The 26,402-nt window shown below is 41.5% G+C and overlaps 2 protein-coding genes across 5 annotated transcripts in view; one reads left to right on the forward strand and one right to left on the reverse strand.

Annotated features, from left to right (window-relative positions):
* The window catches only part of rflnb (refilin B), a 40,880-nt gene extending 33,128 nt beyond the window's left edge, over positions 1–7,752 (forward strand). For all 4 annotated transcript variants that reach the window (XM_059973419.1, XM_059973416.1, XM_059973417.1 and 1 more), the window contains exon 3: positions 4,224–7,752. In XM_059973419.1, coding sequence (XP_059829402.1) covers positions 4,224–4,533 — 310 coding nt within the window. In that variant the 3' untranslated portion in view covers positions 4,534–7,752. The remainder of the gene's footprint in view (positions 1–4,223) is intronic.
* A 3,333-nt stretch (positions 7,753–11,085) lies between these two features.
* liat1 (ligand of ATE1) lies at positions 11,086–26,399 on the reverse strand. The gene is made up of 3 exons (XM_059973429.1): positions 26,312–26,399; positions 25,616–26,110; positions 11,086–17,637 (listed from the first exon to the last, which is right to left on the reverse strand). Exons 2-3 carry the CDS (start codon positions 25,788–25,790, stop codon positions 17,207–17,209), a joined length of 606 nt encoding a protein of 201 aa, XP_059829412.1. The 5' UTR covers positions 25,791–26,110; positions 26,312–26,399; the 3' UTR covers positions 11,086–17,206.
* Between the last annotated feature and the right edge of the window lie 3 nt (positions 26,400–26,402).

Raw genomic sequence — 26,402 nt, forward strand, 5'->3', positions numbered from 1 at the left:
CACTGACCACTACAACACCATGGTGCCCATGTGTAGATGAAGGGAAGGTGATAAAAATCTGCTTGACCAGATGAACGATATGGGTCCAGAGCTTGTTGCCCAGAAGGAAAATGGATACAAACACCTGACTACTGTCTGAATGAACTCTTGAAAACCCATTTATGAACCTGGACTCTGAGCCGGTTAGTGGATTATCCCAGACATCTCATTTTAAAAATGTGCTTTATTTGTTGTGTTCAGTGTTGTGGCGAGTGAATCCCTCCACTCTGGTTTGGGAGCCTGATAGTTAAAGGATAGTACCTGCCACTTGTCTGTTCCTTCCTTCGGTCTGTCTGTTATGTCGCCACATTCTGCATATTGATATTGTTGGACTATGTCAAGATTTCAATGTTATTGATTTCTGGGTTCCAATCCACTGGTATCGCAGTGAATGAAAACCTTATCAGCCCGGCCTCACCTTGTGCGTCATCCTCGCCCCACAAACACTCATCTGTTGTTTTCTGCTGAAGTAACATGTTGCATCTTGTGTGTTTTTGTATCTTTCTCTCTCACCCACCCATTGGGTCCCAGCATGACTTCTGGCTTACTCACCCATGTGGGTGTTTTTCCTGAGTTAATGCCTTCAGCGGTGTGAGTCGAGTGTGGTTTGTTTGAGATAATGGATTGTTTCTGTTAACCCTTCATGTTGGGGAAAGAAGTGCACGTTTCTTGCCTGTTGAGCAACATTGTGCTACAGAAATACTCCGTGGTTGCTGAACGTGGAATGGAGAACATTGAATACTACAGTACTCTACAGACCCTTTGGCCCACAATGTATGCTGTCCTTTTAACCTAGTCTAAGATCAATCTAACTTTTCCCTTCTACATAAACCTCCGTTTTTCTATCATCCATGTGCCTATCTAAAAGTTTCTTAAATGCCCTTTGTGTATCTAATTCCATTACCTCTCCTGGGATGGTTTAATGCACTCAGTTCTGTTTTTTTTTTGTAATAAAAATTAATTTGAGCAACCCCACTGTATTTTCCTCCAACAACTTTAAAATTTTGTCTCCTGTATTAGCAACTTCTGCCCTGGGAAAAAGTTTGTCTATCCACTTGATCTATGCCTCTTATCTTGTACACCTGTCAATTCGCCTCTCATCCTCCTTTGCTCCAAAGAGAAAACCCCTAGCTTGCTCAGCCTATCCTCATTAAGACATGCTCTCTAATCCAGGCAGCGTCCAGGTAAATCTCCTCTGCACTCTCTCTGAAGCTTTTTCGTCCTTCCTATAATGAGGTGACCAGAACCGAACACTACTCCAAGTGCACAATCAACACCATTCATTGATTATGTACTGTACTTGCAATGGCTATTGACGTCAGGACCGCTAGATTCAAAAACAGTTACTTCAAGTTCAAATTTTGTCATTCAACTGTATATATGTATATCACCAAATGAAACGGAGTTCTTCCGGACCATGGTGCACAACACAGTACATATAACTGACACACATAGTACTATTACCACAAATAATAAGGTGCACGTGTAATAAAAGTTTAAAAAGTAAACAGTATAACGCCACTGGTACTTCAGACAAGATGAGACCTGCATGGTGCCAGGGAGTTCAGTGGTCTTGCAGCATGGGGAAAGAAGCTGTTTCCCATCCTCAAAGTTCCTGTCCTAATGTTATGGCACTTCCTACCTGGTGGTAGGGGGGTCAAAGAGATTGTTGGTTGGATGGGATGGATCTTTGACAATGTTAAGGGCCCTGCTTATGCTGTGCTCCTGATAATTACCTGTGGATGGAAGAGAGACTCTGATGTACCCCCTCAGTAAACCTTGAAATCCTTTGTAGGGACTCGCGGTCAGATGCCTTGCCATTCCCGTATCAGGCAGTGATGCAGCTGGGTGGGACACTCTTGACGATGCTCGTTTTTAAGCAAAGAATGGTTAAAATTGGGGCAGGAGAGGACCCCACATCTGAATCTCCTCAGGAAGTGGAAATACTGCGGTGCTTTCTTGACTGTGGGGGTTGAAGTAAGATCATCGGTTATGTGCACTCCCAGAAACTTGGTGCTCCTAACTCTCCAGAGGAGCCGTGTATGTGCAGTGAGGAGAGGTCAGCCTGCTCCTTCCTGAAGTCCACAGTCACCTCCTTGGCCTCGTCCACATTGAGAATTAAGCTGTTGTGCTTGCACCATTGTACCAGCTACTCTAATTCCTCTCTGTATGTCGTCTCATCCTCCTTGTTGTCGAGGCCAGTCACAGTTGTGTCATCAGCAAGCTTGATGAATCAGTTCAGATTAGATCTAGTGATGGAGTCATGCGTCAGTAGTGTTTAAAACAGTGAGCTGAGCATGCAGCCCGGGTGGGGGCGGGCGGGGGGGGGGGGTAACCAGTACTTGGCGTGATGAAGCCCAAATTATAAGGCTGATCAACACCTCCACCCACCCCACCACGCACCCACCGACACTACTTTATCATTTCCTCTCAGTCACCTTGGGGACAGACACTCCTGTAACTAGGATCACTTTATGGACATATAAACAATTGATGTATATAAGCTATCTTATGTATTTGTATTTACTGTGCTTTTTTTAAATTATATTTTTGTGCTGCATTGGATCTGGGGTAAGAATGACCTCCATATGGCACTGTTTGGAACAGTGCAGTTATCTTAGTCTATTACAAAAAGTTCTCCTCTATTCAGCCAAGGTGGCACGCTGAGGGTGAGAGTTCCTCAGCATCCACTTCACCGAGGACCTCCCGTGGTCTGTACACACCAGCTGTGTGGTGGAAAAAGGAACAACAGTGCCTCTTTCACCTCAGATGGTTGAGGAAGTTTGGTATGGGGCCTCCGAATCCTAAGAACTTTCTACAGGGGCACAATTGATTACATCCTGACTGGCTGCGTCACTGCCTGGTATGGGAACTGTACTTAATTGCAGGACTCTGCAGAGAGTGATGCGGACAGCCCAGCACATCTGCAGTTGTGAACTTCCCATGGTACAGGATACTTACAAGGTCAGGTGTGTAAAAAGGGCCCATAGGATCATTGGGGACCCGAGTTACCCCAACCACAAACTATTCTAGCTGCTACCATCTGGGAAGCGGTACCACAGCATAAAAACCAGGACCAACATGCTCCGGGACAGCTTCTTCCACCATCAGGACTGGTGAACTTGCACTGATTTGAGTGTACTCTATGTTACACTGACTTTTATTTATTATAAATTACTATGATGGCACACTTAGATGGAGACGTAACAAAGATTTTTACTCATGAATGTGAAGGATGTAAGAAATAAAGTCAATTCAATTCAATTCAGAAACATTGTCCAGAATTGCCAGGATTTTCTGTAGGGTCCTTTGTTCTACCACAGCCTCCAGTGTGTCCAGCTTGACTCCTATAACAGAGCCAGCCTTTCTCATCAGTTTATTGAGCCTGTTGGCATCACCTGTGTTGATGCTGTTGTTCCAGTACACTACTGACAACATCAGACTGGTAGAAGATATAAAGGAGAGGGTCTGCATACTCCAAAGAACCTTACTCTCCTCAGGAAGTAGAGGTGGCTCTGGCCCTTCTTGTACACAGCCTCTGTGTTGGTGCTCCACTCAAGGCTGTCATCCAGGTACTTGTAGGTCCTCACCACATCCGCATCCTTACCATCAATAGTAACAGGACGCAGGTCTTCCTAAAGTCCATCACCATCTCCTTCATCTCCAGTGGATATTGGTGGGAAAGCTCAAATTGCCTGTCTGCTTTGACAAAAGTTGACAATTGTGAATGCAGTGAGATTTGGATTCTGGCATTTGCAGTATCTGGTGTCTGGAACTGTGCAGCTGGTGGGCAACGCTGTTGTTGCAGAAGTGCTATACAAATGCTTCTGGACTGACTTGACTGATTATTTCAGTCAATTATGATTATTTCAATTAAAAACGTGGGCTTTGCTAAATGCGTTCCCCAACCTCCCATTCCATGGGAGGGTTACAGAATTGTCCTCTGTGATAAGATGAGCCACAATACTAGTTTGTAAAATATAATTGGCTTGGAATCCTTCATAAAGATTATTTTCCATTATTGAGTAAAATTCCAGGAGCAACTGTTTGTTTGGGTTGCTGTTCATTGCTGATGGGGTGAAAGTGAGAGAGCAGTGGATCATGGGCAAGTTGACTTGTAAACCCAGGGAGGGGAGGAAAAAAAGACTTTAATGAATGAACCGTCCTTTGTCTCTGTGCTTCAGGTACACCTCCTCCGTGAAGTATGACTCAGACCGGCATTACGTCAACAACGTGTTCCTGCAGCACACCTTGGGCGTTGGCTCCTGCAGCCAGACAGTCATCTGTGTTCCCGACTGCACGTGGCGGAACTACAAGACAGAGCTGAAGTTCGAGTTTCAGCACAAACCGCTGCGGTTCCTCAGCGCAGTCATCGTGTACCCCAAGTATGCAAAGACTGTCTACACCACCACTGTGGATTACAACTGCAGGAAGGCGGCCCGGAGGTTTTTGTCCAGTGTGGAACTCGAAGTGACAGACTTCAGTAGCAGTTAAATGGCGCTCTCCACTGACGTGTTTTCATCCAAAAATCCACTTCAGCTCTCGACTGTCAAATTGCTTCTGAACTTGTTCAATACTGTGTTTCTTTACTCTTTGTGTCTTAGTCTCCTAATTATTTTTAATCACAGAAGTTTAGGATTTCCTTTAGAAATGTTAAGGCATATTATGTGTATTAGTTAGGAAACATAGTGCAACAATGCATTTGATTTTTTAGAATTCCTTTTAGTACGTCCAGACTAAAGATTGTCGGTGGGGCTGGAAGGTGGTTGAGTGGGAAGCTGTTGGCCACTAAGCCCTGGCTTCAGTCTGTGTGGGGATGGAGGTTTTCTTGATGCTCAACGTGAGATCCTTTTGGGAAATGGAGAATTTTGCTGCCAGACTTGGCTGCTGCGTTCAGCCCATTGCTGAAACGGGCAGGTCATGGAGTGGGGGTGCAAAGGCACAATTCCAATAAAATTCCACTGCGCACATTGGACGGCTTGTCATAAAAGTAATTTGGCACAGTTAAAATCACTCTTGCATTTAATATGCAAGTAGTTGTGTTTTGAAGAACTTGGCTAAATTACCATCCACTTTAGAGGGTTTGGTGAAAATAAACACGAGGTTTGCGCCATTGGGTTTCATGTGAGCAGTAGGATATTTTAACGTGATCCCTCGCACAAGTCCGTGATGAAAGTGTGTAACCAAATGGTGGCTGATATTACTGCTCCAATCTGGATTAAAGAGTTCCATTAGGAGTTTAAGAGCGGGGCAGTTTCAAGTGTAATGGTACATGTTATTAACATTGCCCAGTGGAAGGTAATTTACTGTTTTGCAGTTTGTTGCGATTCATTCCTTGTAGAAATTTATCCAGGGTTTGTTGACGCATAGAGCACCATCTCCTGTTTCTAACTAAAATGGAAAAAGTGTGGTGTTTTTAACGGACTACAGGATTTGCTGTTCTGAGAAGAGAACGAGGCAATATGTAAGAGGCCATTTTGGCAAGAGCCAGTTGCTACCCTGCCACAATGTTATCTGACTGCTCCTTGAAAGCAGGAATCTTGCCTATATTTATTCACCCATCTAGCTCATTTGTACATAAGTGCTCTTTCCCCAGTCTGTCACTAATTGCAACCTCCAGCACTTCCATTGGAGCTCATCACCTTCTGAGTGTTTTGACTCAATGATATGTAAATGTTGGAGAATGAACCAATTTCTATGACACTATGCAGCTCCAGTAATTTTTAAGAATGTTTCTTTTGTGTAATTGGTTGCTGAAACCCCAGTATTAAGGGTGTAATCCAATGGGAACTGGGATCTACTGATCTGACTCTGTTCACAACCAATCCAATACCGGGCATGGTTAATGTGAAGCTGTGTTGCGGAGGAGATGTGAGATAGAGGGACTGAATACTGATAGGTGGGTAGGAAAGGTGGGTGCTTTTGAAACAGCTGCTGGGATTACTCAGCAGATCACTCAGTCTGGGTAGAAAAGCAAGGCACTTGGGGTCAATGACCTTTTAGAATGTAGATGGTGAAAATACTATTTAAAATGCTGAGTAACTTGGGTGTAGTGGAAGGTCTGAAGTAAGTAAACTAAAGGGTTGTTGGTCGGGATTAGACTGTGTTGATGTCTTGATTCTGCAGCTCCTCTTCAAGACAATGATATTGCCGAGAAGGGAAAAGGGAATTTGTTGCCAGCCATCTGTAACAGCAACATGTAGTGCGTTTTCCAAACTTCACAGCCAGCTGCTTTGAATGGGCTGGGGAAGGGACTTACTTGGCCACTTTAAAGCATTCAGACACTTCAATGTACAGGAGGGTTCTAGCGAAACAACTTCCCAATTGTTTGCAGATTTCATGCATGGCATTTAAAAAGACCAAAAAGGGAGGGGTGGGAGTTCTGTAATGAAGCACTTGATTAGAATGTGACACAAATGTTTGCACAATATATCCCAACTCAGCCCAAGCAGTTCTTAAAAACTGTACAGGTCTTGTGTACATATGTGTATAGCTGGCTCAATAAATATGGATTATTTTAATGTGTTTGCAAATGTGTCATTAATAAAGTTAATGTGTAAGATGGCATGCAACTATTGATTTTGGTCTCTGCTTAAACCTCCAGGAGCAGTTGAGCGCAGCTTAATGTTATCTCAAGCTAGCATTGAGAAGGGGAATTTAACCTGGTTGAAGAGCATGTGTTAAGATGCATATTAAGTGTAACCAACTGTGCGAGTGTTTCAAGTTTGCACGCACAGTTGACTTGACAAATGTGGTGTTGCATACTGGATACTTGACTAGGCTTTCCAGCAGCGATTTAAGTGGGCGGCAGGGTGGGGTAGACACAATCCTGGCAGTTTTTGAAACGTGACACTTGCCCTGAAATAGTTCAGATAATCCGTGAAGCAGACTGGCTCTACTTGATGCACGTTTAGTAACTGAAAATGATTAAAATCATTAGTCTTAAAAGGAAATGTCCATTTGACTCCCAACCCGGTGGCACTGTAGCTATGCAGTTAGCACGACACTATTACAGTGCCAGTGACCCAGCTTCAATTCTGCCGCTGTCTGTAAGTATCTTTTCCCGGTTACTGCATGTTTTTCTCCAGGTGTTCTTTCTTCCAAAGATGTACAGGTTAGGATTAGAAAACTTTGGGCATGCCATATTGGCAGTGGAAGCATGCTGATATAGCATGTGGCATCTGGCCCCAGCACATCTTTGGACTGCTGGTTGCTGATGCAAATGATGAATTTCATTTGTGCTTCAGTATCAAAATTGGGTATAATATCAATGGCATATGGTTGTGAGATTGTGTTTTGTGGCAGCAGTACAGTGCAGTACATAAAAAGCTAAACTGCAATAAGGTGTGTGTATATCAATTTAAGTAGTGCAAAAATAGAGTGTTTGGGGTTGGTTCATCTGTTCAGAAATCTCTGCATTGATGTACATTTTTTTATAACATGATCAAATTAGCTTTCTTTGTCACACATACATCAATGTTTATCTCATTATAAAAATCCAGTAGCAGCTTCCACACTGAAAATTGGCACTTGGAGTAAAACAGTTCAAGGTTTCAGCTTTCTGATCAGGTCCAAAGTCTGTGTGCGGAACGATAGTCTGGAGCTGCAGTATATTGTCCCTGCAGAGTAAATAGGCTACATAAATATTGTTAAGTGTTGAAACCCTGATTATATTATTTTTACAAAATAATGGTCATGGCAGATGGGAATGTCTCATTTGGTTTAATGTGGCTTTTTTTCCCCCAAGAATGGTGAAATCTGGTTTAACTCTGCCACCAGTATCCCAAGTAATTACTTCTAAAAGTCTGAGGTATGTTCTGAAGAATGAAATATCATTTCACATGTGCCTATGGCAAACACTTCATTGATTTGTGACAGTTGTACAAGTCTCATCAGTATCTTTCAACTTCTTTAGAACATGCCTTAATGCACTAATGTGTAATTAGTGTGTGTGTGTGTGTGTGTGTGTGTAAATAATAACAGTCCAGGCATAGCTCCTTCCTCCATGAATACTTCATTTCATCAGTCTACTGGATTCTGGCTCGGGATCCACACTGAAGAGGACCTGATACCAACCTGCAGCCCTGTCTACTGAGTTTTCTCTATGGAATTGCATTGTGTAGGTGACCACGAGTTTAAGACCATATGTCCATAGTTGTTGGCTGACTGACTGAAAAGGCTCCAATATGAAAAGGCTCCAATATTGAAAGGCCTGATGGAGTGGACACAGAGATGATGTTTCCTATAGTGTGGAGTCCATGACCAGAGGACACAGCCTCAGAGTAGAAGGAAGTCCCTTTAGAACAGAGATGGGGAGGAATTTATTTAGCCAGAGGGCAGTGAATCTGGAATTCTCTACCACCAACTGCTGTGGAGGACAAGTCATTGGGTATGTTTAAAGTGGAAGTTTAAAAGGTTCCTGATTAGTAAGGACATCAAAGGTTATGGGGACTGAGGTGAATGGGGTTGAGAGGGGTAATAAATCAGCCATGATGTAATGGCAGAGAAGACTCAAAGGGCTGAGTGGCCTAATTCTCTGTCTTGTGGTCAATGTTGGAGGGGAAATGAAAGGAGCCCCTTCCAAAGAAGGGAATCTTTGCACCTATTCAAGTGAACATACCATATGTTGAGCTGGTTTGATTGTGTGCAGAGCATGCAGGTGGAGAGTAGAAGAGGATAAAATTAATGACATTATGTGCAAACATCAGTATTCTGAACATCATGGGAAATTGGTTCTTGAGAGTGGCAGTCTGCTATGTCATATGATCTATTTAAAAAAAATATTTAGGGATAGAGCACGCAGCCCATCTATTTAACCCTAGCCTAAAACAGGACAATTTACAATGACTGATTAACCTGCTAATTGGTGTGTCTTTGGAGTGGGGGAGGAAGCCAGCGCATGTGGAGGAAACCCAGACACATGGGAAGAACGTACAAACTTTCTTAGATTGAGTTCCAAACTCCAACGCTCTGAGCTGTAATAGCATAGCGCTAACTGCTACTCTATCCTGGTGCCATGATCATCAAAATACTTCATTTCTCAGTGCATGTGTTTCTTGAATTCTTAGTTCTTGAGAATTGTGTGGTCTGATATGGATTAAAGTTTTAACGTTTTGCAGCACACCTTTGAAAAGGTTAAATTACACCTTTGTATTTAAAAAAAACACACTGGCTTTCAAAGGCAGAATTTGTATTTGATGGTTTCAGTTTAATGCAGGCATTGAATTTCCACCCACTTTACTGAAATGGGTGCTGAATTAGAATTTGAGCCTGCAGCACAATGGTATATCTTGATTTATACCCACTGATACAGGCTGCAAAAGCTGCCTAAGTTCTCTGGATGGCTGTTTGTGGTGGCAGGGCTTGCTGAATCTTGTACAGCTTTAGTAGTCCCTATGCAGCATGATAAATAGACTCACTTTTTATTCTGAGGAGGCTGTTGAAAATCCCACATGTTCTTGGGACTCTGCCACATTTGGTTTAGTACTTGATGGGCCAAATGGGTACTGTGAACAGAATCAGGTTTAATATCACTGGCATATGTTGTGAAATTTGTGGTTTTGTAGCAGCAGTACATAATAATTAAAAGCTATAAATTACAATTAAAAGTATATATTTAAAAAAACAGAAAATTAAATAAGTAGTGCAAACAGAGGGGGAAGGAGAACTGGGGTTAATGTTCATGGTTCATTGTCTATTCAGAGGGGAAGAAGCTGTTCCTGAAATGTTCAGCATATGCCTTCAGGCTCCTATATCTCCTGATTGATGTCGGCAATGACTAGAGGGCATGTGTTGGGGGTCCTTACTGATGGATGCCACTATGGGGAGGTGGCACAGCTAACGGTGATACTGCCTTTCAGCTCCAGCAACCTGGGCTCAATCCGGACCTCGAGTGCTGTCTATGTGGAGTTGTGTGGGCTTTGTCCAGTTACTTTCCGGGTCCCAAACACACGTGAGCCCATTGGTCACTGAATTGGTCCTACTATGTAGCTGAGTGGGAGAATCTGGAGAGTTGATGGGAATACATTGGAATAAATGGGTGCATTATGACTGGTCTTAACAGGGGCTAAATGACTCCGACTCTTCCTGGTAGCTACGATGTAGTGCACCTTTCTTTCCACTGGGTTTCCATTACGTTAGTAAAGACTGTTCTTGTGCTTTCAGTATGCTTCACTTTTTAAAAAAATCAGTCATGGGCCAGGGATTCTGTGGATTTGAAAACATTGCATTACTTCCCCATAGGAGTCTTTGAGCATATCTTCTGAAGCATTTCTGGTACTTTTGTCACGAAAAAAACCTGAGTGGGTGGGTTGCTTTGGGAGTATGGTGTCAGGAGTGCAAATGAAATGTTCTGTCTTTCACAGCTAATAGTATAATAGTTACTAACTCAATGGGTGTGAATGCAAATAACACCTTTCACCAAGTTTTGATGTATATGTGATAATAAACTTGAATCTTGGTAAGTTTAACATTATTACAGCACTAGCAACCCACCACCGTCTCTAAGGAGTTTGTACATTTCCTGTGACTGTATAGGTTTCCTCTGGGTGTACTAGATCCCTCCCACTTTCCAAAATTATACAGGTTGGTAGGTTAATTGGACATATGGACATTGTTCCCTCTGCACATTAAATGCAGGTGTCCCCTGCTTTACGTATGTTTGCTTTTACAAAAGACCTACATTAGTAACCTGTTTTCACATTACAAAGAGGATTTTCGCTTTTATGAAAATTTTTCCCATATAAATTAATGGTTCTTCGCTTTACGCCATTTTGGCTTAAGAAAGGTTTCATAGGAATGCTCTACCTTTGTAAAGGTGGTGGTGGGGGGGGGAACACCTGTAGTTAAATTAACTAAGTGCAAAAATAAGTAATGATGTGGTGTTCGTGGATTCAATGTCCATTCAGAGGAGAAGAAGCTGTTCCTGAATCATTTTGTGTATGTGTGTTGTTGTTCTTCAGGTTCCTGTACCACCTGTTAAGCAGAGGGGTTTGGATCATGTTTTCACAGCCCCTCCTCCCCCCCCCCCCCCACACACACACAACCCTGTGCTGCTTGCTCAGTCTATGTAGTCCCTGTCTTTGAAGATGGATCATGAACAAAGTGTTGGTTTTGAGCTTCAAATGCTCTTCTTTCCCAGAGGCCAAAAGCTGCTGGTGCAGTGGTGGTGGTACATTTGAAAAAAAATCACATCTGCCTTTGCGAATCCTGAGATATGGAAAGAGATTTTAATTTTTCCTAAATATAGTGGCCTTGGTTGTCAGGGAGTCATGATACACCATAAGACGGGTTAGTAGGGGATTTTATTTAAACAGTTCCAGACCGATTCACACTATACAGAAACAATGGACCTTGATGACTGAGTATTGGGGTGATAATGAATTGACGACTTCTTACATCCTTCACGTACATGAGGAGTAAAAATTTTTATATTATGTCTCTGTCGCAATGTGCAAGTTCTTGTAATTTGTAATAAATGGTATGTACAGTAAGGTATACACCAGAGCAGTCAATATAGCTTAGAAATGCAATTGTATCAGTGTGAATTAATCAGCAGATGGCCTGCTGGAAGAAGCTGTCCCGGGGCCTGTTGGTCCTGACTTTTATGCTGTGGTACCGTTTCCCAGATGGTAGCAGCAGGAACAATTTGTGGTTGGGGTGACTCAGGTCCCCAATGATCCTTTGGGCCCTTTTTACACACCTGTCTCTATAAATGCCATAAATAGTGGGAAGTTCACATCCACAGATACACTAGGCTGTCGGCACCACTCTCTGCAGAGTCCAGAGTCCAGTTCCCATACCAGGCAGTGATGCAGCCAGTCAGAATGCTCTCAATTGTACCCCTGCAGAAATCCTTAGGATCTGGGGACTCATGCTGAACTACTTCAACCGTCTGAGGTGAAAGAGCTTTTTTCACCACAGAGACAGTATGTACAGACCAAGTGAGGTCCTCGATGATGTGTGTACCAAGGAACTTAAAGCTGTTCACCCTCTCAACCCCAGATCCTTTGACGTCAATAGGGGTGAGAATGTCTCTGTTCCTCCTGTATCCACAACCAGCTCCTTTGTTTTTGATATTGATTCTGCAACTGACAGGTTGAACTTTTCTAGCTGAGTGGAGCTAAATTTTAAGATGAAAGGGCTAGCAAGTAAACATTGCTGACTAATGGAACTGAGCAAGAAATTTTTTAAAAAAACAGGAAATGGATACAGTCGGAGGATTGGAACATTTATTACTTTGGTTGCATGTAATTCTCTTTTCTATGGTTTTCAAGACCCCTCGCACCTTCTTCTTGAACTAGCCCTGGTGCAACATTTTCATTCTGCACATCATCCCAGGAGTCCTTGTAGTAAACTAGGCTGCTAATTTTGTGCCTTGGTGTACAGTTACAACACCATGCAAAACCTTCCACTCAGCCAGATTAATTTACCGCAAGTACATTTAGCAGCAAAAAAAAAGCCATAATTTTTGGGTGAAAAATAAATTTATTCAATCAATATTTTCTCAGCTTGAAGCTCTGCATTCAGCAGGATAATGTAAGCACTGAATCATTGAGGAATATTATACAAGCCATTATGAAGCTGAAGCAAACATTTTTTTCTCTTTCTATGAACTAAAGTCTAGAAAACACTAATAGAAGGGTTCAAAAATATAAGGGCCATCTTTAATCAAAATTTTAAGGAATGACTTCCGCCATCTTTGTTCTCCTGTGCAGAAGCAGGTAGTTTTCATCAACTTGAATAGTTTACTACAGAGTAGATGTTTCCAGTTTTGTGGGTGACCAATCAATCTCCAAGTTGGTGCTCCTGAAACTGATCAATAATTCTGCCCAGGACAGTGGCTTAGTGATTTGTATTAACTTGTCTGATTCCAGAAGCATGATCCTAAGACAATTGTTCCAACCTCGTCACAGTAGATAAAAGCTTCAATTAAATATCTCTGGCAACCAAGAACCCACTATCAACATCCCAAGAACATCCTTGCACAATCTACTGCCTTTGTGACTTCATGAACAGCAATGTGGCTGTCTTTTATAGCTCCCTCCAGTGCAAGCATCCATGGCAAATTTTTCTACCATTCCTAGTCCCTCCCTTGTCCTTTGAACAAATAAAATGTAATGATTTGGGGTTGAGAAGCCTTCAGCCTGAAGCATTAGCTTGGTTTCTTTTTCGAACTGGGTGTTTGCAGCTTTTTCTGTTTTTACTTCACATTTCTAGTAACTACATTTTATTTTGTTTTACACAAGATTGATCCTTGCTAGGTATTCAATTGTTGGGTGTTGTGCTATTACAGGTGTTGTGCTCTGATTTCTGGTGGCATTTGCGATCATTATCAATAGTACGGATTTTTATACTAAAACAGTGATTTATGAATTTATATGCTTTTTGATTTTTTAAAAAAGCCTACAAAATGAACATTCAAAAATATGTAATTTAAGGGACTGCACTTTCTACAAGGTGATGTGTTTTGTTCTGTAATTTGCTTGTGTTGGCCAAACAAAAGGAAACGAGGGAAGAATTTCAAACGCATTTTGACTTAGCTTGCAAAATATTGTTCAGATCTGGCCCTGGACACTTTCAGCTCGAGTTTCCACTGAGATAGTCTGCAGGGCTTTGGAAGCGCTTAAAGTTTAATGCTGTTTTTAAAATTTTGTTTCCATGTTGCTAATAGATTTAGAATCAATAAATTTTCTGGAGAAACTGACTCCTGTGCATCTATGTAACTAGAAACTGATCCTGGGGGGAAGCACTGGAAGAGCCAACGCTCAATTCAAAATCACAGACTTCTCACAGGTTCTGGACAAGGTATTGATTTCAAATCCTTTTTGTTACTCCATCTATAAAACCTGAATATGGAAATATTTTTATTTCAAGATTACTTTACCTCCCCACTCACACTGGAAGGTTGTTTTGGAAATTAGCTTATACAGAAAGTAAAGCCAAAAAAAGCTAATTTAAAACTAGAGCAATGATGCATGAGAATTACACCTGGATTTCCCATTGGCCAATTTGAACTTTAGAATTCTAGTTTATTTTTCCAATCCACAGAGATTAACTATAGGTAATAGTGTATTTGAGGTCTAAAAGACATTCATTAGAGCAGATGTTCCCAACCTTTTTATGCCATGGATCCCTACCATTAACCAAGGGGTCAATGGACCCTAGGTTGGTAACTCCTGCATTATCATATCCAGTGTCCTCAGTTAATCTTTCCTTTCTTCAACTTTTAAAAAAATTTGGTCATAGTTTTGGTTCTAGCAAGAAGTTAAATTGGATACTAAGATGTTTTAACACAAATGTACATGTGTAAAATGTACACTATTCATTTTATGAAAAGAGTAAATGGTGAGGCAACCTGATTCTAGGTTTCCAACAATCACTTTAGCTATTAATGAGAATGCATAAATAGCCCTAGGCAATTTGTCAGTAGTGGAAAAGCTGTAACAGCTGTATTAAATAGCAGCCACTGAGATGTCTAATTTGAATACAGGTGCTTGCTGATCCAGTCTGACTAGCTCTAGGAGCTGATGATTTATTATTCACCAGGAACAGCAGAGTGATTGGAAACAACTTCAGATGATTGCACAATCGGGTTATTTAAATACAGAAATTCATTCATGATTGTGTCATTACTGTCAAGGCAGAACTTTACTGTTCAACCCTAATTGCCTTGAGTTGTTGCTGATTTGGAATGCAATGTTACAGTCTATGTGGAGAAGGTATCCTTACTGTGCTGATGGGTAGGTAGCTGCAGGTTTTTGACCCAATGACGGTGAAGGACAGGGATTATGCTTGCAAATTGGCATGGTGTGCCTATTAGAAGGAATTTCTTGGGTGGTGGCTGTGCTCAAGCCTGCAAACATTTTCCTACCAAGAAATTATTTTACTTATTTATTGTGGAATAAGCCCTTCCTGCCTTTGAGCCACGCCACCCAGCAATCCCCCTATTTAATCAAGCCTAATCATGGGACAATTTACAAAGACCAATTAACCTACCACCTGTGGTGAACTATGTGCCTGTCTGGACACGCCCCCTGCTGACTGCTCCTGTGGCTCCTCCTACAGGCCCCTGTATAAAGGCGACCTGAGGCCTGACGCTCGGCCTCAGTCTCCAGATCATAGTATGATGGACACTCACTCCTGGTTCCTTCTTCCAGTCAATAAAAGCCGATATCTCACCTTACGTCTCAGTGTGAGTTATTGATGGTGCATCACCACCTGGTACGTCTTTGTCTGTGGGAGGAAATTAGAGCACTTGGAGGAAACCCACACAGTCACAGGGAGAATGTACAAACTCCTTACAGGCAGCAGTGGAAATTGAACACAGGTTGCCTATGCTGTAAAACATCATGCTAACCACTACGCTACCATACCACCCTCAGAATATATTAGGCCAGGAGCTTGTGAGATGCTTTTGAAAGAACCTTGGCGAGTTGTGACAGAGCATCTTGTTGAGGAAATCCACTGCAGAATGATGTGCTGGTTAAGGAGGATGTGAATGTTTAAAATGGAGGTTGGAATGCAAATAAAATGTGCTGCCTTGTCCAAGAAGGTGCTGATTGGGCCATTGCCAATATATATTCCTTTGTTAATAGCATGTTTGTTTTATCTTTGTGTGTAATCTTTAGAAACCATGGCATTGCTATAATGCTTGATCTGTGGTTACATAGTTCAGTTATCACAAATTAAGTGCTTGATGAACTACATCAGCCAGACAAATATTAATTTAGAAATAAAAAAAATACAGTAGTCCCAGTCAGAAGTTGTAAAGTAAGGAAGAGTTGATCTTTCATATCCATTATCTTTCATTAGAATCTTCCCTCCATTCCACAAGAATGATTATTGGTCTGAAACATTCTGATTCTCCAAACACAGCCTGGCCTGCTGAATATATCACACATTCTGTCTTTTGCAGATTTTGGTCTTCAGGGACTTGGGTTTTGCTAATAGTTATACATATCAGAAGTTGTTGGCAACTTGTAAAAATAACCTGGGTGAGGTATTTTTGTGCATGCAATACACTTACATTGGTTTTGGATTTATAATTTTGAAATACACACATATAGTAAATAAAGAAATCACTACCTTATTAAAATTTTAAATGACTTTTCAAAATCTATACAAGTTATCTTAGTACCCAGTAGCATCTCACCTTTCAACTTAAGTTGGTTTGTTGAAATGTCTTGGTGTAAATTTAGTTAACCTGCATTATTAGAAAGAACTGGATGAGCCATTTAGAAGGCGGGTCCAATTCAAAGTACTGCACATGCTGGACATAGGCCACTCATAGCCTCAGGGTGGGGTGGCGGAGCAGCCAGAAATGGTTTTATTACATGATTTCTCACCTGAATGGAGGACTACTTAATCAACAGTTTGATCACCTTATTTGAGAGAAACTGCAGAACTGGCCTAGCCTCTTACAAGTCACTAAACCTTGGGACTCTTGCAAGAGCATAGACGTGGGATGCAGAAATCTTTGATTGATGATCTTACGACCCACACGTTCAAATTAGTTGATACTGTGCCTGCCAGTGAAAGGATCCTTAACTTTACTGGGTGAACATGAGAAGATGGGGGCTTTACTCCACCTTAAAATCAGATTATCACCATTTCATAACATCTCTCACTAAAGAACAAGACTAAGACACAAAAAAGTGGGTTATCAATTACAGACATCTGTTCAAACAGCTCAAGTTTGATTTGGTCTGAATTTACAAGAGGGAGAAGAGAGCCATTAGACTGCACCAATTATTTTACCATTTGTGCTCATAATAATTGTAATGAAACTAGGAAGGACCTTTTAGAAGCAGGGATCTTATTTTTTCCAAAAATAGAAACTCAGACTGAGTAATTTTCCTTAATTAAAAAAATTCTTAAGCGCTGTAATAATCTAACCCTATCTTGATTGTTTCAATCTTAAGGTGCATGCCAGTTTCTGAACCTGAAAATGAAATGTAAAACAAGATGTTACCCCACCAACTTCAATTTTGGTTGATTCTATTTAGGATATTTCTCGGGCACTTGCAGACACCATCAAACATCAAGGTGATTTTAAACCCAGTTTACATGAATGTGTGTAGCTTTCCAACTATGAGAGAATGTCTGTGGTTGGAGGATTAGTTCCTTTGACTGCATACACTTAAATACATTTTGTACTTAAGGCACTTTACCCCATAAAATAAGAGTTTGCGTGATCTTTTGAGGCTAGTTGCTGGTAGATTTTACTGGTGGTGACGTATGGATTCTCCTTAGGACTCCGAGTTTCAGAAAGGTTCTTTCGGCACAACTGGATCTCCCTGCGCATGCTGTTCTGGGCTGCCAGGTACCTCAACTGCCGATTTAGTTTGTAAAGCTTGATCCTCTCCTCTTCTGCCACAGGGTCATCAAGAACTCCATCCCACCGCAGAGACTCATTTACAGAGGTAGCAAGTTGGTCGATGGAGGATACATCAGTGTGATCTTTGTTACCTTCATTAGATTTAACACAGTTTTCCATGGGGTCTGGACATGACTTTTTATCCCCTTTACTGGATGATGTTTCAATGCTTGGAGGTGCCGTAGATGCATGGGGTTTGCTGCTTTTCCCATGTTTATGAGCTAGAGAGACAAGAAGTGTTAGCTGGATGCACTGAATCAGAATCAGGTTTAATATCACTGACATATTTAGTGAAATTTGTTGTTTTGTGGCAGCAGGAAAGTGTAATACATAAACATACCATAAATTACAATAAAAATATAAAAAAATAAGTACTGCAAAAAGAGAGCAAAAATAGTAAGGTAATCTTCATGGGTTGGTTCATAGTCTGTTCAGGAATATGATGGTGGAAGGGAAGAAGCTGTTCCTAAAACATTGACTGTGTGTCTTTGGCCTCCTGTACCTCCTCTGATTGCAGTAATAAGGAGAAAGCATAACCTGCATGATAGGAAGGCTTAATGATGGACGTTGTCTTTCTGGGATATCGATTGAAAAGAAACAGCACTTGAGGAGTTTGATTTATCAGATAAATTGCCGGAAGCAAGCTCAGTACATAGTGATAAGGAAACACTAACATAATTTAAGGTGAAGACTAACATCAAAAGAATAAGGCTATTATAACCTCTGCACTTTTTAAAGATTGGATCTTGATAAATTGTCATAGGTGAATTTTATTCGCTGATATTTTAAAATTAAGAATTGGGTTCTACTCTGAGGACCAATGTAAAATAAATAAAATCAGGAAATGGGCACACAGAGTAGCTGGATGAATTTGCATACACTATTGTACAATTGTTTACAATATTGTAATTATCAAAATCAGCAAACAAAAGCTTGAAACACACACACCACCAGGCTCAAAGACAAATATCCTGCTATTATAAGACTCCTGAATAGATTTCAGGCACAACAAGAATGAACTCTTGATATTTCAATCTACCTGGTCATGGTCCTTGGCAGCTTATTTGTCCACCTGCATCGCATTTCCTTTGTAACTGCACCACCATATTCTGCATTCTTCTACTGCTTTTCTTTTTGTAGTACCTCGGTGTATTTATGTTTGATACGTTTGTGTAGAATCAACACCTATTCTATGCCATGGACCAATACCATTAAGCAAGCGGAACCCCTGGTGTAGATGGTATAGTTTTATCACTGTGTCTCAGTACATATGACAATGTTAAAGTAATTACCAATATGAGACTGATTTTGTGTGTACATGTCATTTTACCTTCTATTATTTCCTTGATGACTCAAGTTCATGCAAAGTCTTTGCATCTACCTCCTTATGGAAGAAGTAAACAACCAACCTGGTTTAATTCCTACCTATCATTCTTCTGAATTTCTTAAGATGTTTGTGGATGGTAAATACTCTTCTTATGGATGGCTGGGTATAATCCTAGGTTGCATTAAACTTGGGCACTGTCATGCATTAAAGATTTTTATCTGCGATATCAGATACATCTTGCAAATATCTGCAGATACCCAGGAATAGTAAATACTATTCCAGTAATCAGGGCTGCTCTGTTACAATTTCTAATATCAGAGTGCCATCTACTGGAAGTTGTGGACACAATGCATTTGGCTGAATTGCAATATTCCCTTCTTGTAAGAGTGGTGCTGCTCCTATCATTAGTGTAAGCACAATTTGGGTGAGGAACCTTTGCTCTAAAATGGATGAACTCTTCAGGGATTGGGAGGGGGGCTGTCAATGGTTCCATTTAATATCAGAGAATACACAACCTGAAATTCTTACTCTCCGCAGACATCCTCCAAACAGAAGAAAACCCTCAAAAAATACATGGCAGAAAAAACATAAGAACCCCAAAGTCCCCTGCAGTGCAAACAACAGTGAACAAAAATCTTGCTAAAACAGTCTTAAACTTCATATGTACATACCTTGTCATCATCCTTTTGTGTAGAACCCTGTACAGAGCCTGAGGCAAGTAAGTTATCACTAGAATAATATATCTGGACTGTCAAGACTTTGTTTTAAGATTTCATTTGCTTGGCAAAGTTTAAGTAGTTTAGCTTTATAGAATGTGACATGAAATGTGTCAAATATGTATAAATGAACGTACAAATTAGAAGCAAATGTTGACTCTTCAGTCCTACAGGTATACTATGCTTTTCAAGAAGATTAGCATACCTGATAACCTGAACCCCGTGTTCCTGTCTACCCCTGCCATAAAAAGACTCAAAGGCTTTGCTTCCAAAATCCTTTGAATTAGACTCATGGCCCTCCAAGAGAGAAAAAAAATCACACTCTCTATCCTAAACAAAGGTGAGTTTGACCACTCCCCCTCTCCAGTTCTATAATCTCCCAGAAGATGAAAAGTCTTTTCCACATCCACCCTATCAAAACCCCTCAGTATCTCATTGGTTGTCCAACATCGTCAAAGTTGGCTGAGCTCTGTTGTGGTCAAGATTATGCCGAATAGCTGCAAAATGTTGCCATAGGTCAGGGGAATGTGAAAGCTGTGGGAAGATAGTAGACTGGAGAAACTCAGCTTATTTCCTCTGAACCAGGATTCCCAAACTGTTTTCATATTATCCCTACCATTAACTGAGGGGTTGGGGACCCCTGCTTCTGAACAGAGAAAGGGGATTTACCAGAGCTGCTTGAACTTGAGAAAGGTCTAGATGGAATATGCAGCTGTAGAAAGGAAAGTCAGATATCACAGATGTAATATGATTGGCAAGTGAATCAGGGATAACACAATAAATGCTTTTTTAATACAACATGTGCTGAGGATTTCTGGTCAAGATGGTGCCTGTGTACAATGCTCCTTCAGTCGACATCTTCTGGGTAGATCACGAAACCATATATATCACTTCCTTTATGACTCTTACGTTTGTTTTTAATCTTGGATGTGATTCTGGAACTGTTGGAGCCTCTGATTTGCTGTTTGAAGATTGTTTGGGTGTTTCAGCACTCTGCAGTCTCCAAGAGAATTCTGGGAGGCAGGGGCAGCGTGCGCCAACTTCAAGGCGGGCAGGCAACAGGATAGCTGCAGGACGCAGCCAATCTTCAACAAAGTAATCAACCATTTCACTGATTAAAGCTTCCATTGTTCGCTGATTAACCGGTGAGGGAGATTGAAATGTCGAGGCGAATGCAGAAGTTTGGAGATCGTTTGGGTGTTGCAGTGCTCTGCAGTCTCTGACAGGACTCCGGGAGACAGAGGCAGTGTGCCGGAAAGTCATGGTGGGCAGGCTGTGGGATGGGGTGTGAGCCGATGTTTGACAATCCATTTCGTCAATTAAAGCTTCCATTGTGTGCCAATTAAAGCGATGTGGGAGATTGAAACATTGAGATGAATGTGGAAGGTCAGCGAAGGCTACCTGCCTTTTGATCACCGAGGATCACTCTGCTACGCTAGCCGCGAGGGGACAGCCTGTTGTTGTGCCCAGAGAATGTTGCCCAGGTTTTCTGCATTTTGGATGTGGACTGGGACTGTAGAGTTTTTTTTGGGGGGGTCTTAATAGTTCTTTGTATTTTGTGGTTTTTCTCTCCCAATCTTTCTCTCTTTTTTGTGCAGGGGTGATGGTGGTGGGGATTTGGGGGTTGATGTTCCTGTTCTGTTTTTGTTCATTTTTTTGTGCAGGAAGGTGGGTGGAATTTGGGGGTTGATGTGCCTGTTCTGATTTTGTTTAATTTTTTTGTGTGGGAGGGGGCTATTTTGGGGGTTGATGATCGTGCTGCCTTTCTTTTGGTTTCATGGCTTACCCAGAGAAGAAGAATTTCAGAGTTGTATACTTTGACAATAAATGAACCTTTGAACCCTTACTCAAGTGTTGGAAAGAATCAACATTAATATTCAGATGGGATTGGATAAATAATTGATAGTAAAAAAAAACAAATTTTTTCAGGAACATGAGTAAAAGAAAATAACAGAACAAGAGTTAAACTTTATTTCAAAAGATTGGGACAGGTGTGGTGGACTCAATAGGTTCCTTCTGCACTATGCCATTCTACAGAAGTACTAGAGGCATGGAAAGCCATATTGGTGGCTGTTTCTATTTGTCAGTCACTAAGAGGAAGTATTTCTATGTCAGAGAAATAGCAGCAAAATCTAAGTCATAGGCCAAAACTGGAAGCAACCAGTTGGTATCCAAGAGAAAGTGGCTCTTTATTGACATTGATGATGTGATGTAAGCTGGGTCCTCTTTGACAACCTATCCCATGATTTTTGTGTTGGATTATCCACTTTTTTAAACTGGTTTACTTTTCTATTACCAAACATTTCCATATTTGCTATCTCCAATTTCCTTGCTTTTGGTTAAGCCAACCACTTCCTATTTATGCCCACACGCTTTTTCTTTAAACACAAGAGATCTGCAGATGCTGGAAATCCAAAGCAACAAGCACAAAATGCTGGAGGAACTCAGCTGGTGAGGCTGCATCTATGGAGAGGAATGAACAGCTGACATCTTGAGCCAAGCCTCTTCATTGGGACTGCCTTTTCTTTATCTTTTTAATTTTGTTGGTAATTCTTTCTAACAGATGCCTGAGATAATTTGTTACATCATCCAAATGATCATTCCAAAGCTGCTGCCAGTACTTTGTTGATATTTTCTTTGAAATACTGTATGTATCTCTCACACATCCGCCCCTCCCCCCTTTCTTTGACGACTCTTATGAAGTGTCATTTTGTCTGCTCTTAGCCGAGGTTCTGGTTTTGTTACAGGTGTCTGTAGCTTCCTGTTTCAAAGACAGTTGTAATTCCGGTTTGGTACTCTAATGGTTTCTATAACATAGTATTTGATTATGAAACTTGGATACACTAGGGTCTTTTAAGAGCCTCTTAGATAGGTACATGGAGCTTAGAAAAATAGAGGGTTATGCGCTAGGGAAATTCTGGGCAGTTTCTGGAGTAGGTTACATGGTCGGTACAACATTGTGGACCAAAGGGCCTGTAATGTGCTGTAGATTTCTATGTTCTATATTTTTGGAAATTTGACACAACAATTCAGAAATTTTCACTCATGTGTTTAGGGCATATTCTAGAGTTGGTGTATATAGCAAATATTAATTTCAACAGCAACTAATTTTCAAATGGATTGTAGATTGAATTTAAAATTCAGCTTTGAACAATAGTTTTCCTGGAGCTGCAGATCGGAATTGATTTGCAAACCTGGAAACACACATTCACTTGAGGTTGGCATATGCATGAATCTGGAGAAGGCGGGGGGGGGGGGGGAGAGAAGAAGAAGAAGCAAGAGGGAGTGAGAGAGAGAGAGAAAACCATGTCTGAACCATGAGTGAAAAAGGTGTTTAAAACTTATATGTAATTCAAAGGAAGCATTGTAAATACATTGTAACTATAGAATTGTCTTGCTGTTACCTTTGATCTTTAGCATATAAAAATGTCATGTAATTTTGGGTCAGGCATACCTCTTCAAAGAGTGTCTCGATTATGGTGCCTGTTGCTTGTTTTTGCTGAATAAACACTTCTATATCCACCATCTTGTGTGTCTCGCTGATGACTTTGTTCACAGTTGCAACAAGTGGTTAAAAATATGACAAAGTCTGTAAACTTTTGACTGGAACAGAATATCCCAGTTTGAAGTTTAGGTCCTAACCCATTACAGCTCTGGTCTGGATCTTCCACAAACAGGGTGAGAATGTGGGCAAATGTGAGATGGAGCTGTGGGCTGTTAAGATGGGCAGACAAATGACTGAAGTGCTTTGGCAGTTGGCTGCTGGAACCAGAACAAGGTGTGTGGTTCAAGCTTGTGTTGGAAAAATGAGGCCAGTGCCTGGGACAGGGAAGTAACCATGGACCATCAGACCAATGAACATAATTAGGCCATTTGGCCCATTGAGTCTGGATCACCATTTGATCATCGCTGTTTCATTATCCCTCTCAAACCCATTTTCCTGCCTTCTTCCTTGTGATCTTTGACACACTTACTAATCAAAAGATTAACAACCCTTCACTTAAATGTACCCAATGACTCAGCCTCTACAGCCATAGTTGGCAATGAATTCCACAGATTCTCCACCCAGGAATGTGGATAGTTGTACAGCTTGGGGCAGTACAAGGGCAGGGAACATGGGCAATTGTGCAAGGGAAGCCCTGAGGCAAAAACTGCTGAACAGCTTGTGCACAGCAGGATGGGTGAGGAGTTAAAGGGCTCCTGTGCCAACCACACGTCTTGACAGCTGACAGTGATGCAGGTGGATGTTTCCCTGGTGTCATGGATTATTGATTACCTGACTGGCAGACCACAGTACGTGCGCTTGCAACACTGTGTGTCAGACAGAGCGGTCAGCAGCACTGGTCTCCACAGGGGACTGTCCTGTCTCCCTTTCTATTCACCATCTACACCTCGGACTTGCCATCTTCAGTTTTATGATGACTCTGCCATAGTTGGATGTATCAGCAAGGGAGATGAGGCTGAGTACAGGGCTACGGTGGGAAACTTTGTCACATGTTGTGAGCAGAATCATCTGCAGCTTAATGTGAAAAAGACTAAGGAGCTGGTGGTGGACCTGAAGAGGGCCAAGGCACCGGTGACTCCTGTTTCCATCCAAAGGGTCAGTGTGGACATGGTGGAGGATTACAAGTACCTGGGGATACGAATTGACAATAAACTGGACTGGTCAAAGAACACTGAGGCTGTCTACAAGAAGGGTCAGAGCCATCTCTATTTCCTGAGGAGACTGAGATCCTTTAACATCTGCTGGATGATGCTGAGGATGTTCTATGAAGTTGTGGTGGCCAGTGCTATCATGTTTGCTGCTGTGTGCTGGGGCAGCAGGCTGAGGGTAGCAGACACCAACAGAATCAACAAACTCATTCGTAAGGCCAGTGATGTTGTGGGGGTGGAACTGGACTCTCTGATGGTGGTGTCTGAAAAGAGGACGCTGTCCAAGTTGTATGCCATTTTGGACAATGACTCCCATCCACTCCATAATGTACTAGTTAGGCACAGGAGTACATTCAGCCAGAGACTCATTCCACCGAGATGTAACACTGAGTGTCATAGGAAGTGATTCTTGCCTGTGGCCATCAAATTTTACAACTCCTCCATCGGAGTGTCAGACACCCTGAGCCAATAGGCTGGTCCTGGACTTACTTCCAGGAATGATTAACTTATTATTATTTAATTATTTATGGTTTTATATTGCTATATTTCTTCACTATTCTTGGTTGGCGTGGCTGTAGCGAAACCCTGTTTCCCTCGGCATCAATCTGTCTGTATGTATGAAAATGATGCCCTTGTATTTATTTTCCCTCAATATTACCACAGATGTAAAAAAGGTCCCTGCCAATTTAGAAAGATAGCCAGCCAGCCAGCCTTTGGCATTCAGAAAGTTGAATGTTTCTGGTCACCACCGGAGTAATACTGAACCAAAACTGATATCATGTTATATTGGGCAAATGACAAGATGGTACCAACTTATAGACAGAAAAAAAGGCAGAGGCAGAGACAATTAACTCGACAGCCTTGGCTGGTGTTAATGAAGGAATTTAAAGGGTTGTTGGTATTTACAGACAGGAGTGAGATCAGGGGTGCATTTGAAGACTAAGGTTTCAAATTTATCATCAAGGCAATGTTTATCTCACAGTGAATGAAAGGCCACCAACATGGTAAAGAGTGGCATTGTAGAGTAGGGGTTAGCATGATGTTTTACAGAAAGATGACAGGAATTAAATTTCCAACGCTGGCTGGAGTTTGTACGTTTTCCCCATGATCATGTGGGTGCTCTGGTTTCCTCCCACAGTCCAACCAACCGGTTGGTTGGTTGTAAATTGACCCGTGATTAGGCCAGGGTTAAGTTGGTGGGTTGCTGTGCAGTGCAGCCTGAAGGGCCGGAAAAGCCTATTCCATGCCGTATCTCAATGAATAAACAAACACGGTGTAATGAGATTTGGTACAAGTATAGTAGGAGGTTTAGACCATAAGCTTAGAGAAAGTAAAACATTATTGGAAACCACTTACAAGAGTATATTATATATTCGAATATATACTTCTATAGTAACAAATAGTTTCAATAGCAGATTACCTTAACTACGGTTGGAACGAGTGGAATGTGAGTGTTGGGGGAAAGGGGAATTGATATCCCTATTCAATGGTTATTTATCCTACCCATTACTGTTTCGGCTGAGGTTAATGGCGTACTTGAAGAGTTTCTCCTTGTTTTGCGGGAATTCTTTTTCTCTTTCACTCCCTTTTTCTTGATTTTCTTCTTTACCGCCGAATCACCGGTGAACTTCGTGGCCGACTTTGCCTTGTGCCCACTGTCCGGGGTATTGCCTTCCATCACCAGCTCGCAGCCTTTCTTTAAGTCTAACAGTAATTGACTACCAACTTTCGTTAAAACTTTCTTTTTCCGGGATTTCGATCTTCCGACTTCTATATTTCATGCAATATAATCTAGTTTGCTCTGTTCTTAAATGCAGAGCAATGGAATCGATGACAGGCTGTTCATTACTATTTCATTTGCGGTTTAGTTAATAATTTTATCTTCCTCTGTGGTAAAAACATCCTCTCTCCCTCCATCCCAATGCACAAACTGCACCTCCACTCCAGTGACGCGTTACCATGGCGACACCTCTCTACCCCTTCCCAACCGCAAAGCACCTGCGCAGAAAAAAGTGCAAAAGTTAAAGATCAAATAACGATTAAAGCACCATATAAGAGTGAACGTATGATACTTATCACTTATTTCCAATCACGCCTATAGTTTATTTATTTATTTTTAAACATTTTACTTTTAAAAAAAATTCACAGGTCAAGAATCACTCCGCGACAGCACAGAGGCTTGAGCAACAGCTCCTTTACCGTGTTGAGAGGTTGCCCGTTACGGATTTTATTCTTGTTATCCTGAGGGCCGGGAAGGCAGTAAAAGACAGTTGACGCAGGATGTCTGATA

Source organism: Hypanus sabinus, chromosome 6 (assembly GCF_030144855.1).
Source record: "Hypanus sabinus isolate sHypSab1 chromosome 6, sHypSab1.hap1, whole genome shotgun sequence".
Taxonomy (NCBI): Eukaryota; Metazoa; Chordata; class Chondrichthyes; order Myliobatiformes; family Dasyatidae; genus Hypanus; species Hypanus sabinus.